Raw genomic sequence first — 17418 nt, forward strand, 5'->3', positions numbered from 1 at the left:
GTGTTGAACTGGAGATCCTAACCAGTGTAACAAATAAGCAAGAAAAAGAAAGAATAGACTTAACATTTGGGAATAAAGAAGCAGAACTGTCATAGGGCTCAGATGACGTTGCCGTGTCCTTAACAACATCCAAGGGAATCCCAGACTATTAGAATTAATTAATGAATTAACAAAATAGCTGTCTATAAAATCAACATACAAAAAGCATTTGTATTTCTACATACCAGCAACAAACAAGGAGAAAATAAAATTTAAAGTAATATCATTTATAAAATCATCAAAAACATCAACTAGTTAGGAATAAATCCAGCAAAAGGTAAGTAAAATAAGACCTGAGTAAGTAAAGGGATATACCATGTTTATGGATTAGGAGATTTAATATTGAAAGATGTTGATTCCCTTAAAACTGACCTATATATTTAGTGCCATTTCAATTAAAATCCAAAAATCCTTGTTTTGGAAATTGACAAGGTGATTCTAAAATTTATATGGGAACACAAAGGGCTAGTGTAGGGAACTGCGAAAAGCAAAAACAAAATGGGAAAATGTACCCTAGCAGATATAAAGACGTACTATAAAGCTGTAGAAATCAAGACAAGATGGGTTTAGCACCAGATAGAAAATAGACCAATGGAAGAGAATAGAGTGTCAAGAAACAAGCCTACCCATATATAGCCCCATGATCTATAGCAAATGTGTCACTGATGTGCAGTAGAAAAATAACCACATAAATGGTTCTACCTCTGTAGGTAGTGGCAGTGAAAATGGAGAGAGTTGGGTAGATTCTAGAAAAATGTGGGAGGCGACATTGACAGAACTTGGTCAGCTGGAAGCCCTTAAAGAAAAAAAGGTATCTTGACCCCTCACACCATATAATAGTCAACTCTGTGTGGGCTGCAGATCTAAATGTGAGAGGTAAAGCAATAAAGCTTTTAGAAGAACGCCTAGGAGAGTATCTTTATGATCGTGGAATAGGCAAAAATGTACTGAAAAGAGCACAGATACTGAAAACTGTAAAGAAAACAGGTTAATTGGACTATGTAAAGATTAAGACATTCTGTTTATTAAAAAATACCACAAAGATGGGGTGCCCGGGTGGCTCAGTCAGTTAGGCATCTGCCTGCAGCTCAGGTCCTGATCTCAGGGGATCGAGCCCTGCATTGGCTCCCTGCTCAGCGGAGAGTCTGCTTCTCCCTCTGCTCGTACCTCCGCTTGTGCTCTCTCTCTTTCTCTCTCAAATAAATAAATAAAATTTTTAAAAAGATACCACAAAGAGAATGAAAAGGAGGATGCAAACTGGGGAAGGTATTAGCAATCTATATACTCAACAAAAAACTCCTAGCTAGAATATATAAAGAGCTCTTACAAATCAAAATAAGAAAGACAATTTAATTAAAAAGGGGGGAATTTTGAATAAGCATTTCACAGAAGTTGCTTACACTCCAGTGGAATATAAAAACACTATCAGATAATTCTGGAAAGGGGTATAACATTATAAGTGGAATTAAACTATGAAAGAAGGGAACATATAAGAGAAGAAATTGGCCAGATTGGAGGATTAGGCCTGCCTTGTCTGATAAGATTTGAGGTCTGAATGATTTAGAGGCAGACAGGATGGGAGAGGACGAAGATGAAAACAGTATGTGCAAAGGCCCTGAGGCAAGAGAGTATAATCGTTATCAGGAATTGAAAGAAAGAGCCCAGAAAACAAAAGGTAAACAAGATTATCCTCATAGAACCTGATGAGGTCTTACTACTGAGGAACAGTGATATTTTAAGCAGGTGGTGACATGATCATACTTCATTAGAAAAACCAGTCTCTAACTGCTGGATAGATGGGGAGGCAGAGGGAACGGCTGCAGTCCTGGCCAGAGAGAATGGGCTGGGGTAGTGGCAGTGAAAATGGAGAGAGTTGGGTAGATTCTAGAAAAATGTGGGAGGCGACATTGACAGAACTTGGTGATGGTCTCAGTGGAGGCATGGGGGGGGGGTGCAGAGAAAGTACAGTGCCACAGAGGACCCTGGGATTTTGTTCCCCTGGGGGGGGGATGCCAGTACCTTTTCTGAGGCAGGAGCTCGGTCTGGCCCAGGTCGGGGTGCAGAGCAGGAGCCATGCCTCCATCGGTTGGGGTAGGGTAAATCTGAGATGTTGCTGGGACATGAGAAGTGGTGAGAGGTCAGACAGGCAGAGCAAGGGACGGAGGTCTGCAGTCCAGAGGGGAGGTCAGAACCACGTACACAATGAATTGCCCTTCAAACGTAAGTGCTGGATTTGTCCACGTTTGTTTTAAGTTTGAGAAATTATTTGGTTTTCATTTCTTTGTGTTCCTCCCCTTTTCTTTGGACAGCTTGTTTTAATTTTTCTTTCTACTCCTCCCTTATGGTGTGTGTGTTTCTCATGACCGAGAGGCTTCCTAAGGCCATCGCCTCCATCTCTGTAGGTAGGCTGTGCCCCTCGCCTCGGCAGGCTGCCTTGCCAGATCCCTGTGGGCCTTAGCGGCAGACAGGCAGACAGACAGACAGACAGACAGCAAAAGGGACCGCAGTTGCAAAGTGTTTAGAGATTGTTCGGATGTGGGACACAGGTAGCTATTTAGGGTGAGGGTGTTTTCCAGTGCAGAGGACACGAGCTGTGCCTAGGTGCCTGTCAGAAGACATGCCTGATGCCTCCGGGTCTGCCGGCGTGGGTTCGGCCTTCCCCCTCGCAGGGGGAGCCCGCTGTTTGACAGCTCCCAGCGCCTGGCGGGGCTTCAGCCAAAGCTGGTAAGGAGGAGAGCGAAGAGAGAAGGCTCGAGGGGAGGGTTTGTTTCCAAGCACCTCTAAGAGCACCTAGGAATAATTTTCACAAGTCAGTCAGATGAACGAGAATGAAGAGAAGCAGCTCGTCTTTCTAAAGGAACTTTACTAGGCCGTGCTGCCTCGGAAACTCAGACTGTATGGGATATATCTGGATCCCGAATCCCGGGAGACTTCACAGTAGGACAAGAAGGGCTCCAAGAGCTTCAGCTGGCAGAATGTTCTAAAGGATTACTGAATTGGTGTTTCGTTCCAGTATTTTAAAAATTAAAAAGGATGATGTTCCATAAGAATCTTCTATATTGGTTAACGATTAATGTTATAAACAGCTGAGGCTTGAGGGACAAATGTGTTTTCCTCATGAGGGTTGTCTGTTGATGTGGCCTGTCAGACTGACCCCCACTCTGGGAAGTCTGTTGATGGCTGTTGTCACCTCAGTGATTTCTGTGCAGTAGGCCGTGATGGCGGGTCTGGCTTCGGGCCCAGCTAGCACCGGATTATCACAAGGCGGGGGGATTGTCTGCACGGCTCTGACAGCCAAGGAGAAGCCCAGTGTCTCTTAGACAGTCAAGCTGTTATTTTTGTGGTTGGTGGCATCTAGTTTGTTATGTCCCCAGATCATTTTCCAAATGAAATTTCTAGACCAACTCGCAGTTTTTACTGAGGTGACTTTTCCGTGTGGCACTGTCTACCGTGTGTATACGCTCGGTATAAAGAAACACGTGTTCCTTGCGACCAGCACGCAGTGCTTACTTGGGACCACACTCTGTCCTAAGCGTTTAAGGAGTATTAAACCACTGGGGGTTCACATTAATCCTTCAAGCTTGGTGATTTTAGGGTCCTCATTTTATAGATGAGTCAACATTGGCATAGATGGGTCGGTCAGCCGGCCGAGGCCACAGGGAGGGTGAGCAGTGGGGCCAGGCTGTGACCCAATGTTGTCCACTGCTGGGACCGAGCGTTGACCCTTGAATGTAGGGGTTAGGGGCACTGACACCCTGTACAGTCGAAAACCTGTGTATAACTTTTGACTGTCCAAAAACTAATAGCCTACTGTTGACCAGCAGGGAGCCTTACCTAAGTTAACGTACTGGTCACTTAATTCATATTTTGTATATGTATTCTTTTTTTAAAGGTTTTATTTATTTGAGAGAGAGAGTGAGAGAGAGAGGGAGAGAACGAGAGGGGCAGAGCAAGAGGGAGAAGCAGGCTCCCCACTGAGCAAGGAGCCGGACGTGGGGCTTGAGCCCGGGACCCTGGGATCGTGACCTGAGCTGAAGGCAGACACTTAATCAGCTGAGCCACCCAGGCGCCCCTGTATACTGTATTCTTACGAGAAAGTAAGCTAGAGAAAAGACGCCGTTGAGAAAATCGCAAGGAGAGAAAATACATTTATAGTACTGTACTGTATTTATCAAGAAAAACCCACGTATGAGGGGACCTGTGTAGTTCACACCCGTTTGCTCGGGGGCCAGCTGCACCTTCCTTAATGCTGCACCTCTAGATAGAAGAGGTGAACAATGTAAAGATTTATTTATTTATTTGAGAGAGAGAGAGACTGAAAGGCGGGGGGCGGGGGAGTGGTGGGAGTCGGCAGAGGGAGAGAGAGAGAGTCTTAAGCAGATTCCGCACGGAGCGCAGCTCAGTCCCACGACCCCGAGATCCCGACCTGACCTAAAGCCAAGAGTCAGATGCTCAGCTGACTGCACCACCCAGGCTCCTCAAAGGTGATTATTCTAAAATGTGTGGTTCCAGTGATGTTTTGTTTTCTTTTAGGAGTGACTGGGTGACCTCCTACAAGGTCATGGTGAGCAATGACAGCCACACGTGGGTCACCGTTAAGAACGGATCTGGAGACATGGTGAGTTTCGCGTTCCCCCATCCATGCCCTTGGTGTCTGGCTGTGTGGGTCTCTGCAAAGAGAGGCAACGTGTGCCCCCCAACGTCTGCTGATACTGCGTCAACTCAAACCGATGCTGGATAATGCCCCCTAACCCCCCGTTTAGAGCCAACGTGAAATTCTGAGCTGCTGGGATGTAGTTTCTTCCACAATCCACAGGTCAGCCTCGGGGGTCCTGTGGCACAGGCGGTATGCTGGCACCCCTCACAGCTACTCGGTTGCAGCAGTTCTCCAACTTTCTTTAATAATCCAGCTTTCTGCTCCATGATTCACTCCAGATTAGCCAGTTCTGATCATGTCACCCTCATCCTCAGGTTCTCAAGCACATCCTTCCTCATGGTATCCAGAGCCTTCCACCATCTTTCGGCATCTTTGGTTTCAACCTTCTTTCTCTTTCTTACCCCCTGCGCACACTCCCTCTGTGTTCCCGGAAGAGCGGGCCAGCTGCTCTGTTCCTTCTGAAGCCCACCTCTGGGCTTCTCCAGTCATTCCTGCTGCTTTTCTCTAGAATCCTTCCCGTCCCACAGATCTAAAGAGTTTTCCTTCAAGGCCAGTTCAGATGCCACCTGCTCCCTAAAGCTCTGCCTGGTCCTTTCCTTCTTCTGAAATCCCAAAGCTCCGTGGCTATCCCTCTGCCATGGCACTAATAGGTTTCACCCAGATTATCAAAGTATTCCCTCCTCCTCCTCTCTCCGCTACCCCGGTAGATGGGGGCTTCCTGAGGGCAGGCTCCATGCCTGATTCATTTCTCTTTTCCCCTCCATGCCCAGCACACATTGGGTGTTCCTCAGTGAGGTCTTATGGAATGAGTGAATTACTCTTTTATCCCTTGACAACGGAGCCCTAAAAGATTCGCCTCCCCCCCCTTGTGTACAAGTAGATATTTGAAGGAAACAGTGAAAAGGAGATCCCTGTTCTCAACGAGCTGCCCGTCCCCATGGTGGCCCGCTACATCCGCATCAATCCGCGGTCCTGGTTCGACAACGGGAGCATCTGTATGAGGATGGAGATCCTTGGCTGTCCGCTGCCAGGTGAGCCTGCCCTTCTTGACTTGCTGTGGGGGCGGGGGGTGCTGATGGAGAACAGGCGCCTAGCTGAAGTGACCACAAACACACCAAGCAATCTCGTTCTCATGCAAAACAACAACAACAACAAAAACCTGAAAACTACATCTATTGCAGAATATTTCGAAAACCTAGCTAAGCAGAAAGAAACGAAATAAAACCCTCCCCTAATCCCACTCAGAAACACCATGAATATTTGAGGGTAGCCAAGTGACGTGCCAACTGTGGTTTAGCCTACCGGGATTTTAAGATGATGAGCGTTTCGAGGCTGAAAATTCACTCAACGCTACCACTTGGAGGCAAGCAAGCAAAAAAATTAGAGAAAAATTTTCATAGCATATTTAATTGTCCTTGAGTGCTCCCACTACTCAGAGTAGAGGAGGTGGCTGGAGTTAATTTTAAATGTGACCATGTACCCAGTCTCTTTCTGTTTAAGTCGCTTTGCTTGGGGGCCTGTGTCTTTGGGTAGATGACTCTTTATTTCCCGTGGCCTGCTTTCACACGATGATAGCTGGGTGTGACCTCAGGGTGGCAGGAAGAAGGGGGCTTGAGTTCACGTGTGTGTCATCTGGAGCCCTGCCGGTGTCTGCCTTGGACAGGCTGATCGGGTCTGGCTCATGGCTGGCTCGGCCCGGCCTTTGGGAACTTGTGAGTCTGTGCCTATATGGAGCCTGTAGAAGGCAGCCCCTCCATCCCCCCCCCCCGCCCCGGGCATCTGCGGGGCAGGAAGCTAGCTCCCAGCACATTCCAAAGGCTCTCCATTAGGGCCTGTAGGCATTTCCACAACCCTGTCCACCCGTGGTCCGTCCCTGGGGAGCAAGGAACACGGCTTTGGGTTATAGCTTTCTTTACCAGTCTTATCTCGTGGGAGAGGGAGGCCTTGTTCCTTTGGGGCTCACCCAGCCCGGGGCGGGGGGGGTGGGGGTGTACCAACAGCTCTGATGCTCCAGGAGCCACTGTAGCCATCAGGCTCTTTCTGTAGCCATCCAACCGCCCCTCCCCCACCATGAACTTACATTTATTGCTTTTCAAAGCACATTTAATGTCATTTATTGCTTTCTCTCAATCCCATCATATCCAAGTTCTTGCTTTGCCAAGTATGAGTTTTTAGAACACAAACTCTGTATTGGTGAGAAACATGGGTCTATCTGCCTACCTCCTCACGCTCACACCAGACAGATTCTTTGTTATATATTTGGACTTACTAGCTTGCAAAACTTTTTTTTTTATGTCATTAAAACTATTAGAGACCATCTGTCTTGTGGATGCATTTATCTAGTCTATAGACAAAAATCCTGTCTTTAATCTGCCTTCCAGTGGGAAGTTAGTGGTTTCCAATATTTTGGTTCCATAAAGAGCCACACAAGGACATCTTTGTTTCTGTGTCATGGTGCGCGTGCATGACTGCTGTGTAAATTACCGGATTATTCAGTTACAGGATGAGTGCTGACGTTAGATTATGATAAATCGGGTCACTGGTGCAAAGGGTGTGTGCGTTTTCAAGGCTGATCCAGAGACGATGTTGAAGGCCAGCCTGATTCGGGACCTGGGCCTCCTTTTGTGGCTGGTTGGTCCTGGAGTGGTCACCACAGGTCCCGCCTGCTGCCACCCAGGGCCTGCTGGGCTGTCCAGAGGACAGAGAGTCTGTGGACACAGACGCAGGCGGGTGTCTGAGAGGCCCTCTTTGTGCCAGGCCAGGAGGCTTGCTCTCCGGTGTCACTCAGCATAGCCTCCGTCTGCTTGCTTGAAAGAGCACGGTCATGGTTTCTCTCTGTGGGCGTGAATTCATCCATTGTTGGTAAAGGGCAAAGGGCAGCCTGTGAGAGTCTCATGAAATAAATATTTCCCTGTGAAATTATTCTTGGTGTGTGTGTGTGTTTGAAGATAGGTCCTTGAGGCCATTTAAACTCCAAGACTGAGTTACAATGTGAATTCCAGGTGGGTTTCAAGTATAGACTTGGAATGGCTCTATTTCCAACCCCAAGTATTTAGGGCCATTTCTCTTCTAGAAGTTACTTAGCAGTCTGCCCAGAGGGGAACTGGCCTTTGTGCGTGCCACCTGGGGGCGGTCACATCTGAGGGACTGGGACGGCACAGGGACCCCCACATCCATGTGCGTGAGTGAACCTTGCTCATTGCCCTGCTGTTGGCACAGTCCCTTTGTGCAAGTTAATGAGGCCAAAGACAGAGACGACCCAACCAACTCAGCTGCTCAATCCCAAGGTGACCTCGTGGTCTAAATGCAACCGCCCAGAGTCTTTCTTTCCTGGAACACTTGTTTATGAAAAATCCATTTACCTTTTGCTTCTGCTCTCTTTGTTCTGTGCTTGCCATCTTCCTGAGGACTCTCAGGGCAGGGCAGAGGAAGGTGGTGATTCTTTTCAAGCTTTCATGAGTAATGTGTCCAGAAATTTTTGAACTGGAAAATGAATTACTGCATGCCATGGTCTATTAATAGGATTTTAAAAGCTCAAAAGGAAAGGAAAATGGAGTGTTGTTTATGGTTACAGTTTCAGTTTTGCAAGATGAGAAAGTCCTAGAGATCTGTCTCACAACGACGGGGATATACTTAGCACTATTGAACTGGACTCTTAAAGATGGTTAGGATGCTAACTTAGATATGTATTGTACCACAATTAAAATTTTTTTAATTCAAAAAATGTCTTATTATCCTTTTCTTTTTTCAAATTTGAGCATAGTTGACACACAGTGTCACGTGCGTTTCGGGTGTAGAGCATGGTGGGTACGCTGTGCTCACCACGGGTGGAGCGCCCATCTGTCACCGTAAATGCCGTTGCAGGATCACGGGCTGTCTTCCCTATGCTGCGCCTTTTATTCCCGTGACTTACTCACCGCATAACTGTAAGCCTGGATCTCCCGCTCCCCTTCCCCCGTGTTTGCCCAGCCCCCACCCCCCTCCCCTCTGGCAGCCACCAGTTTGTTCTCTGTACTTAGACGTCTGATTCTGCTTTTTGTTTGCTTGTTTACACATTTGGTTTTTTTAAGATTCCACATATGAGTGAAATCATATGGTATTTGTCTTTCTCAGTCTGACTTATTTCACTTAACATAATACCCTCTAGGTTGTTCATTATTTAAAAAGTAAAAAAAAACAATTCGGGGCGCCTGGGTGGCTTAGTTGGTTAAGCGGCCGACTCTTGATTTTGGCTCAGGTCGTGATCCTCAGGGTCCTGGGATCAAGCCCCACGTTGGGCTCCACGCTCAGTGGGGAGACTGCTTGAGATTCTCTCCCTCTCCCTCTGCCTCCCCCCCCCCACTCATGTTCTCTTTCTCTCTAAAATAAATACATAAAAGTAAAAAGAAGTCCTCTTCCCCAAATTTGAATGGACTTGCCCATTTTGGATGAGTATGCATAAAGATCTATGCATACCGGAAGCTGGGGAGAGCTTCCTAAGATACACTTTTAATAATGAATAGTTCAGGCTGAGACACACACTGGCCGACTTCGAGGTCACAGAGGTGGTTTTCAGCTCTTTCGCTGTTGTAAACAATACTGCCATGTGTGCTCTCTGTCTCTGAAAAGGACCCCATTATGCCGCACATGATTTCACCACAGGGCAACAGGAGCGTGCGCAGGGGCCCAGGCAGTGACTTTCAGGGCCAGGGATGGCAACGCTTGAGCCCCGGTGCAGCTCAGCAGCTCCTGCTGTGGTGTGATTCCGACCTCCCCGGGGAGAGCGCCACTCCTCGCACCTCGTCTTCCCTGCCGCCGGGTCTGAGCGACCGCCCTCCATCTGCATAGGGCTGAGGTGTCTGGGGTTCTTGGAGCCGGGCAGAGGTCTGGGGGCAGGGGCTTGTTTTCCCTCCAGCACGGAGGAGCTGCTAAGGGCAGATACCCCACAGTCATTCCTGCGGGGGGACCAGGAGCACTGGACACGCAGCATCGCCTTCCTTCCTCCTGATGTGCATGCCCTCGCAGGTATAAATCCCTGAGAAGATATTTCAGTTGCAAGACCACCACCTGTCTTGCTGACCTGTTTCAGCCAGCCCCATCCCCACCCTCATCAATATGGAGAAATCAGGGACGGGATGGATGGGCTTGGATGGGTCAGCAGAGCTGCAAGAGACTTCATCAGTCTAGTCCCTTTGCTGTCTTCCACTTTTCTTCACAAAGGCCACAATCTGAATACCTACCATCCCGTGGAACTGGTCATTATTTTGGGCCCTGGCCTGGGTTTTGAAAAGAGAGGCATCAGAACACAGAGTTGCAGTGGCCCTTATTTTTTCTTGCTTTGCTAAGGGTGACGTGTTCAACCTCTTTTGGATGAAACTAGAAGCGCTCATGGGAAGGGCTGTGTCCCAGCTGCAGACTGCCTTTGCTGTTACTGGTGGCCTGGGCCTTGTGTGATCTGGAAAAAAAAAAAAAAAAAGAGAGAGAAGAATTCATGTCCCTATCGGGGAAGCTGGGTGGACAGAAAGAGCACGAGCTCTGGCCTAGATCAGGTTCACGGTCTACTATCATCCCCCGGCACCTGGGGTCTCGCGAAACTTGTAGAAATGCCCCGTGCCTTGCTTTTCTCATGTCTGAAGTGGAGATAAGAGCTTCCCTGTAGAATTGGGACTAAGTCCTTCCACTCCTGTGTCACGCTTTCCTAAAGCATCCCCGTGAGATGACTCAAGCCCTCCCCGTGTGCCTGTGGAAGGTCCTGAGTCTCCCTTCCTCTCCCGCCCCCCAGTATTTCTGGGGCTACCTGGGGTGGTCTCCTGCACTTGCCAGGGGGTTGCTTTCTGCCTTCTGCTTTCCGTGCCTTCTCCCAGCGCTGCTCCTGGTCGGCTCATCATCCCCGTTCCCCCTGGATTTGAGAGCAATAGTCTCCGAGGATAACTCACATGAAGGCTGACCACTGAGGTTTGGGGATAAAAATGGGGTTTTGCTGCATGTAACCACACAGACCTGACAGTCAACATTTTGTCCCTAAGACTCCTGGTCATCCCAGCAAATGGGATCCATGGCCCGCCGCCATGCTGCTGAGATGGTGCTCTTCAGCCTAGACCTTTCCTCTGCTTTCCGTTTCCTGTCTGGCTCAGTCTTCCTCTGACTTCTTGTCTCTCGGGCTTCTGGGTTGGGAGAGGAGGAACAATTGGGATTGAAACATCTGTTTCTTTTTTAGACAGAGACCGGGAACTCCCTTCCCCTCCCTCCTCCCACCCTGGCTTGATGGAACCTTGCCTTTCGAAGCCATGAGTTCCACGAGCAGGTCGCTATTGTTCGCCTGGAATGCATGCGGGCTGGGCTCTTTCTTCCTTGTCATTGTTCATCTGCTCTTTCAGTCCTGATGCACAGACCCCCAAAGGCTAAGTGAGAGCCATTTGTAGAGTGCCCTTACTTGGTCAGTGCAGAACAAATGTCATTTCCCCCACTTTCCCCTCCCCCCATCTTTTACTGCTTTTGGTTGGACCACTTGGTTCTGTGACTAACTCATTTCTAAGGCCAGTAGCCCCCATAGACAGTGGGAGGATGGGAGAGAAGATGTCTCATTTCTTCTCGTCCTGGTTTTGTTTTGTCCTCTGTGTATAACGTGCAGGCTACTGGTGCTCTTAGACCTGCTGATGGGGATAAGCCTCTACTTTTCGAGAAACCAGAATGCCTCCCTCTCATGTCTCCCCCTTGTGCAGAGGACTTTGAGATTTGGGGATGAGATAGCAGGTCACATGGGGAACCACAGACTTCCCTTCTGCCCTGGGTTCAGGAACATGGCAAGAAGCCTACCTCTTACTGCACCAAAGTAGCTCCATTCAGAAAGGTGGGCGGTCCTCCCCCAGTGACCTTTGTATCGGGCGTGCCATGAGGGACTGCATTGGGTTGAATAGCATCCCCCCAATTCCTATCCATCAGGGACCTCAGAATGTGATCTTATTTGGAAAGAGGGTCTTTGCAGATGTGGTTAAGATCAGGGTGGGCCCTAAATCCAATCACTGGTGTCCTTAGGAAGAGAAAACAGAGAGACAGAGGGACAAGACCATTTGACGACAGGGGCAGAGATTGACATGATATGGCTATAAGCCAAGGTGGCCAGCAGCTTCCAGAAGCTAGGAAGAGGCAAGAAATCTCCTCTCCTTGACCCTTGAGCATGCACAGCTCCCCCCATGCCTTGATCCTTCAGAACTGTGAGAGGGTACTTTGGTCCAAGCTGCCTAGTTTGTGATATTTTGTCCTGGCAGTCCTAGAAAACTAGCACACTGGAGACCCAGAAATGGCATAATGTCCCATAATTGTCCTCAGTCCCGAGGATGTGGCTGGCATTCACCAGCCCCTCCGCCCTACCTCCCTGTCTTCGTTCCGCCATGGAGATAGGGAATAGCATCACAGCATGAAGTGGGCCCCTTCTCAGAGCTCTCCTGGCTCCAGAGAGTGTTATCCTTTTCATAAGTAGTCTTTCCTAGATAACTTGATTGGGGTCTCTGTGCATCCGTCCACCCATTCATTCATTCCTCACTCATGCATTCGTACATCAAAGATGTAAGATGTGCCGTTCTTCTGAGGCAGGGCCCAGGGATTCTGGGAGAAGACAGACACCTTTGCTGCCCCCGGAGCTCTCGCAGTGTAACTGAGGGAGCGTGTCGGCATCCTTTCCCCCAGGGAACCCTTCTCAATTCAGGGGGACCCAGCGCCTGTCCTCCATGCAACTGAGGGCAACGTGCCCTTGTTGAGTACAAATAAACCTGCGGTTTCTCTTCTTGGTCCACCCACCCCGTGTTGATTATTGAGGAACCGTAAAAAACCTCAGCACTCTTGACAGCTGTCTTTTCTGAGAGTTCCTCCTGGCAGTCAGGCTGCGGCTTGGCCCCAGGACTATCTGGAGAGGCAGTGTCCGCGGAGCGATCCAAGGGGTTGCGGGCTTCTGCGTGCAGCCCAGCGGAGCTGTTATGCGGCAGGAGTATAGGAAGTGGGGGGGAAAGGAAAATAAGCCTGAGTGACGTGCTGCTCCTCGCTTGGAGCCACTTGCAGCTACGGGTTTGATGCTTCCACAGATGGTAGTGACCTGCCATCGACACGGGCTCTGCCAGAGGCCCCAGCTCTCCTCCTGGCTCCTCTTGGAACGACCTTGTCATAAGAACAGGCAGGTGGGGCGTGGGCAGAGGTGACTTCTTGTCACCAGGGGCCCAGCCCTTGGGCGCTCAGTCTGCAGTTGGTACCAGGCCGTCTGCACCCAGGCATCTCTGCTGGGGGTGTTGGGGCTTCGGGAGGGCCCAGGGCTACAGTGGCAGCCCTTCTGGGGAGAGGCTGGCCTTGAGGCAGGCAGAGGGAGAGCTGCTGTCACTCTGTGCCTCTGGTGGCCTTGTCGTCCTCAGACAGCACTCTATGAGGCAGGCAGCCCTTTTTTTAAAATAATGAGGTGAAACTTGTGTAACGTCCAGTGAACATGTTAAAGGTACAGCTCAGTGGTATTTAGTGTATTTGCAACGTGCTGCAAGCACCAGCTCTGTCTGCTTTCCAAGCTTCGTCGTGGACGCGCTTCCAATCCCCTCCACCATCCCTATGACCTCCATCTCTGCCCCTATGGATTGCCTGCTCTGGACGGGAAAGTCAAAGGCGTCGTGAGTCCCCGTCTTGATTGCATGTGAACCTCCTTTCCAGCAAAGGTAGCGTCTCCTCTCCCCACTGAGCACCCGCTCCCGTTGAGCAAGGTCCCCAAAGAAGCAGATAACAAAACAGAACCGTCCAAGAATCTCGGTGTACTCCCCTGAATTTCCAGGGATGCGGTGTGGTCTGGATTTTCACTGTTGTCATGAAAAGAGCCCTGTGGAGGGAGCTGGCAGGTGTGTCCACAGTGGTAAGGAGGCTGGAGTGTCCCAGGTTCCTAGCAGTGTCCTAGGGCTGCCGTAAAGAGTGCCCCAACCTGGGTGGTTTGGAGTAATAGAAAGTTATCGTCTCAGTCCTGGAGGCCAGAAGTTGTACCTAGATCAAAGCATCAGCGGGCCTGGCTCCTTCGGGGGCTGTGAGGGAAAATCTGCTCCCTGTCTCTACCCCAGCTTCTGGGCGGTCTGCTGGCAGTCTTTGGGTTCCCTGTCTTGTAGATACATCACCCCATCTGTGCCCTCACCTCCACAGAGCCTTCTCCCTGCATACTGACCTCTGTGTCTGCACCCCCCTTGCTAGAGACACCAGGCACAATGGGTCAGGGCCCACTCTAATGACCTCATTTTAACTCGCTGACCTCTGTAAAAACCCTTTCTCTAAATAAGGTCCCATTTGGAAGTGCCTCGTTTAGAACTCCCACATATATTTTTTGGGGGAGGGGACAGAATTCAACCCCAAAAGGTACAATCAGTAGACAGGTTCAGGCAGAGCAGGACTTTAAATGGCTGAATAAGAGAAGAAAAGTTGGGGGGATGGTTTTAGGCTCCACATGCCCCGTCAGGAGTTTGTCCCTGTAACTTAGGTATTCTGGAAGGAATCTGCTGGTGTTCAGCGCATGACATGTGAAAACACACACTCGAAAGGAAGCAGGAGACTGATTGTCCCAAGCTCCATCTGCGTGGATAAAGGCCTCAAACACTGAATCAGGACTTCTGTTTCAAATGCCAGAAGCCCTATTCTAATTAGCTTAATGGGGGGAGGGATTTTGGCTCATATAAGTGAAAATTCCAGGGCTGGATCTGACTCTGACTCTGGCTTCAGGCAAGAACAAGTCTCCGATGTCAGGATCTTCTTGGGGAGTCAGGCCTCTCCTTCTGTCCATCTCACAGACAGGGAGATCAACACCCCAAGCTTATCCCATCACCTGAGCAACTCCGGTGGAAGGAGACTCTTCTCCTACAGCTCTGGGAGGAAAGTCCTCTGATTCCCAGCTTGGATCCTAGGATCTGGGGGTCACCTCTGAGCCAGTGACTATGGGTAGAGGATACGTGTTTTATGGTTGGACCTAGGTCACATACTCATAACTGGGCATGCTGGGCTAGGCAATTTGATCTGGAACATCTGCAAGAGATTCCCCACAGGAAAAGGGGGTCTTTTGCCCACAGAAAGAGGAAGGGGCCAGTGGTTTGACTAACTGCCTGGAATTGCAGACTCTGGGCCCCAAGAGGGCCAGATTTGGCTCCTACTCATCTCTTTACCTGCAGTACTGAGCTTTTAATAGGTTCTCAATAAAATTTTATCTAATCAGAATCAATTGACAAAGAATTATTTGCTCAAAATGTGGTTGTTGGGAAATTGTGAAGAATACTGACCTGTGGTTTTGAGACAGTTCTGGAACTTGTACCCTTGTCCCTAGGCAAATTGATTAGTCTTATGGAAGGCAGAACGTTGCCAAATGTGGAGCTCCTTTGTACTTAGAGTTCTGAGTTTTTCTTCAATCCTTTTTAAGAACCTTGAAGGCATAACTTGTGTTTGAAGACAAAGGGGCTTTAAAGAGTTTTGGAAAGAGGCCTCTGGGACTTGGGGAGTGTTGAGTAGTTCTTAGAGAACATCATAGGGATAAATGAAGTGTAAATTACTGTGAAAACTCTGCTTTATCTTTGCTTTGGAACATACAGCTTTGGAAACCCAAGGGCGGCAGCTTGGGCGTGGTCAGCCCGCGCTCCCAGAAGGAAAGTGCGTGGAACGTGTTTGGGCGCCTGTGCCAAACCTGATGGGCTTCCGCTCTTTCCTGGACAAAATGCCAGCCTGCCTTCCCATTTCCTCCCTTTCAGTGACAGTCCTTGTTTCTCATGGTATTATTGGCAAATGATACTTTTGCGGATATTAAAATCTGGCTTTTGGTGTGTGGGTCTTTATGTGATTTTCAACTCATTACACGGAGCCTCAGTTCTCGAGGTGAAAACTGAGTGACCCCTGAGGGTTGGTTACGTGTGGCTGTGTGCAGTGAGCCTCGAGGGCCTCGTTCCTACTGGCAGCATGCTCGGTCCTTCAACACGGTGCTCCTCAGACTTGCGAGCCTATGGAGTCAGTGGGGATTGTTTTTCTGGTGGATTCTGATTCAGTAGGTCTGGGCAGGGTTGAACAGGCAGTCAGAGTGCTGGTTTGAGGAACACCTTTGATGGCATGAAGGGGGACCCGCTGTTCCCAATACCACTCGGGGCAAACGCTTATCCCTCTGTCACCCACCACTCTGCCACTGCCTCTGGAATCCCCCTTCAAGCCTCTTGGATCAAACCCACAGCTGCTGTCTCCAGCCTTGCTTACAGGGTGTCTGGGTTAGGAGAGCCAGCTGTCTAAAACACCTCTTCTCTCAGTGTCGGAAGCTGGCCAGGATTTCTGGCTTCATCCCCCAGAGGGAGATGCCCTCGGGCTAACTGTGGGTCAGGTCTGGGGAAAGACCTCCAGACCCACTGAGGGCTCTTCCCCTTTATCCTCCTCCTCACTCTTCTTCCCAAGCCTGTCCTTTCTTCTGAGTGTCCTTTGTTCTTATAATTATATTAACAACAGGGTTTACATGTATTAAAGAAAAAGGTCAACTTATATGAGGAAGAGAATCAAGTCAAGAGCAGACATCTCCTTCCAGACCCCCAAATCCCGGTCCCCATAGGCCACCAGTGTTAAAATACCCTGATCATGGCCTGCTGGGGTGCTCCAGCTCCAACAACAGAAACCCCAGACCCTGGCTTAGTGAGTCAGGGAATTGGACAAGTCACGTGATTGGAAGTAGCTCCTGATGCTGGTGGGGTTCCCTCTGCCCCCTACTCTGGAGAGATTCTCACTCACTCTTCTGTGCCACTAAAGTCCTTCCCTTCAATCTGGACCAGGAAGAATGGCCAGGACGTTGCTGGGCTCTGATTGGTTGACACCAGTCACGCTGGCTCCCTGAGCTGGGATGCGAGGTCTGTTTCCTGGAAGCACTGGGGTGATTCCCAAACCACACAGGGTTTCTGTTAGGAAAGATGGAAGTGGACTGACTGAATGCTGGGTGAGTAACTAATAGTGTGCACCGTATTTCCAGAAGCTTCCATTTATGTATATAGTTGTGATATTCATTTGCTGATTCATTCATTCACTCATTCATTCATTCAGAGCCAACAGTTTGCCAGGCACATAGATTATGCCAACTCATACCAACAGTGAACCAATGAGGGAAGTACCTAAGAAGAAACTAAGGCAGAGACTACTCCAGTGACTTATCCAAGGTCACACAGCACTTATGTAGAAGAGTGGAGATTTGAACCAAGCATTCTGGCTCCAGGCCCCTTTCCAGCACTGGCTGATCCTGACTCCTGAGATGCTTCTCGAAAGTTGGCTCTCTCACCTCTGTGCATATGTTAGAAGCTGGAGATTGGGTTGTGTCTCCATATGACACAGGCAAACAGAGCTACCACAAGTAACCGAATTACGTGAGTGAATTCAAAACCCTATTTCTGTCCCTAGATCCGAATAACTATTATCACCGACGGAATGAAATGACCACCACCGACGACCTGGATTTTAAGCACCACAACTATAAGGAAATGCGCCAGGTAAGTTCCAGATTTCTCAAAGAGCATTCTGCCCTGGGCCCCGAAGAACAGAGTTGTTTGTTTTTGGTTTTGTTTTTTTCCTTTCTAGAAATTAGGATGGTGCTTTGGTATAGGACTCTGAATGATCTGGTTTTCTGAAGCCACACTGAATGCTTGTAGTTTCTAGGTTGAGAATGCCTCCTTGGGGTTCCAGGGACCAGAGGAAGGCTCCCTCTCCAGCAACTGGTTGAAACAGAATTTTCT

The 17418-nt window shown here is 49.2% G+C and overlaps 1 protein-coding gene across 1 annotated transcript in view; it reads left to right on the forward strand.

Annotated features, from left to right (window-relative positions):
* CPXM2 (carboxypeptidase X, M14 family member 2) overlaps positions 1-17418 on the forward strand; it is a 130902-nt gene that overhangs the window by 84475 nt on the left and 29009 nt on the right. The window contains exons 5-7 of the mRNA XM_026494334.4: positions 4573-4657; positions 5577-5727; positions 17087-17175. Of these exons, the coding sequence (XP_026350119.3) occupies positions 4573-4657; positions 5577-5727; positions 17087-17175 (325 nt within the window). The remainder of the gene's footprint in view (positions 1-4572; positions 4658-5576; positions 5728-17086; positions 17176-17418) is intronic.

Source organism: Ursus arctos, unplaced genomic scaffold, assembly GCF_023065955.2.
Source record: "Ursus arctos isolate Adak ecotype North America unplaced genomic scaffold, UrsArc2.0 scaffold_7, whole genome shotgun sequence".
In the NCBI taxonomy this organism is placed as follows: Eukaryota; Metazoa; Chordata; class Mammalia; order Carnivora; family Ursidae; genus Ursus; species Ursus arctos.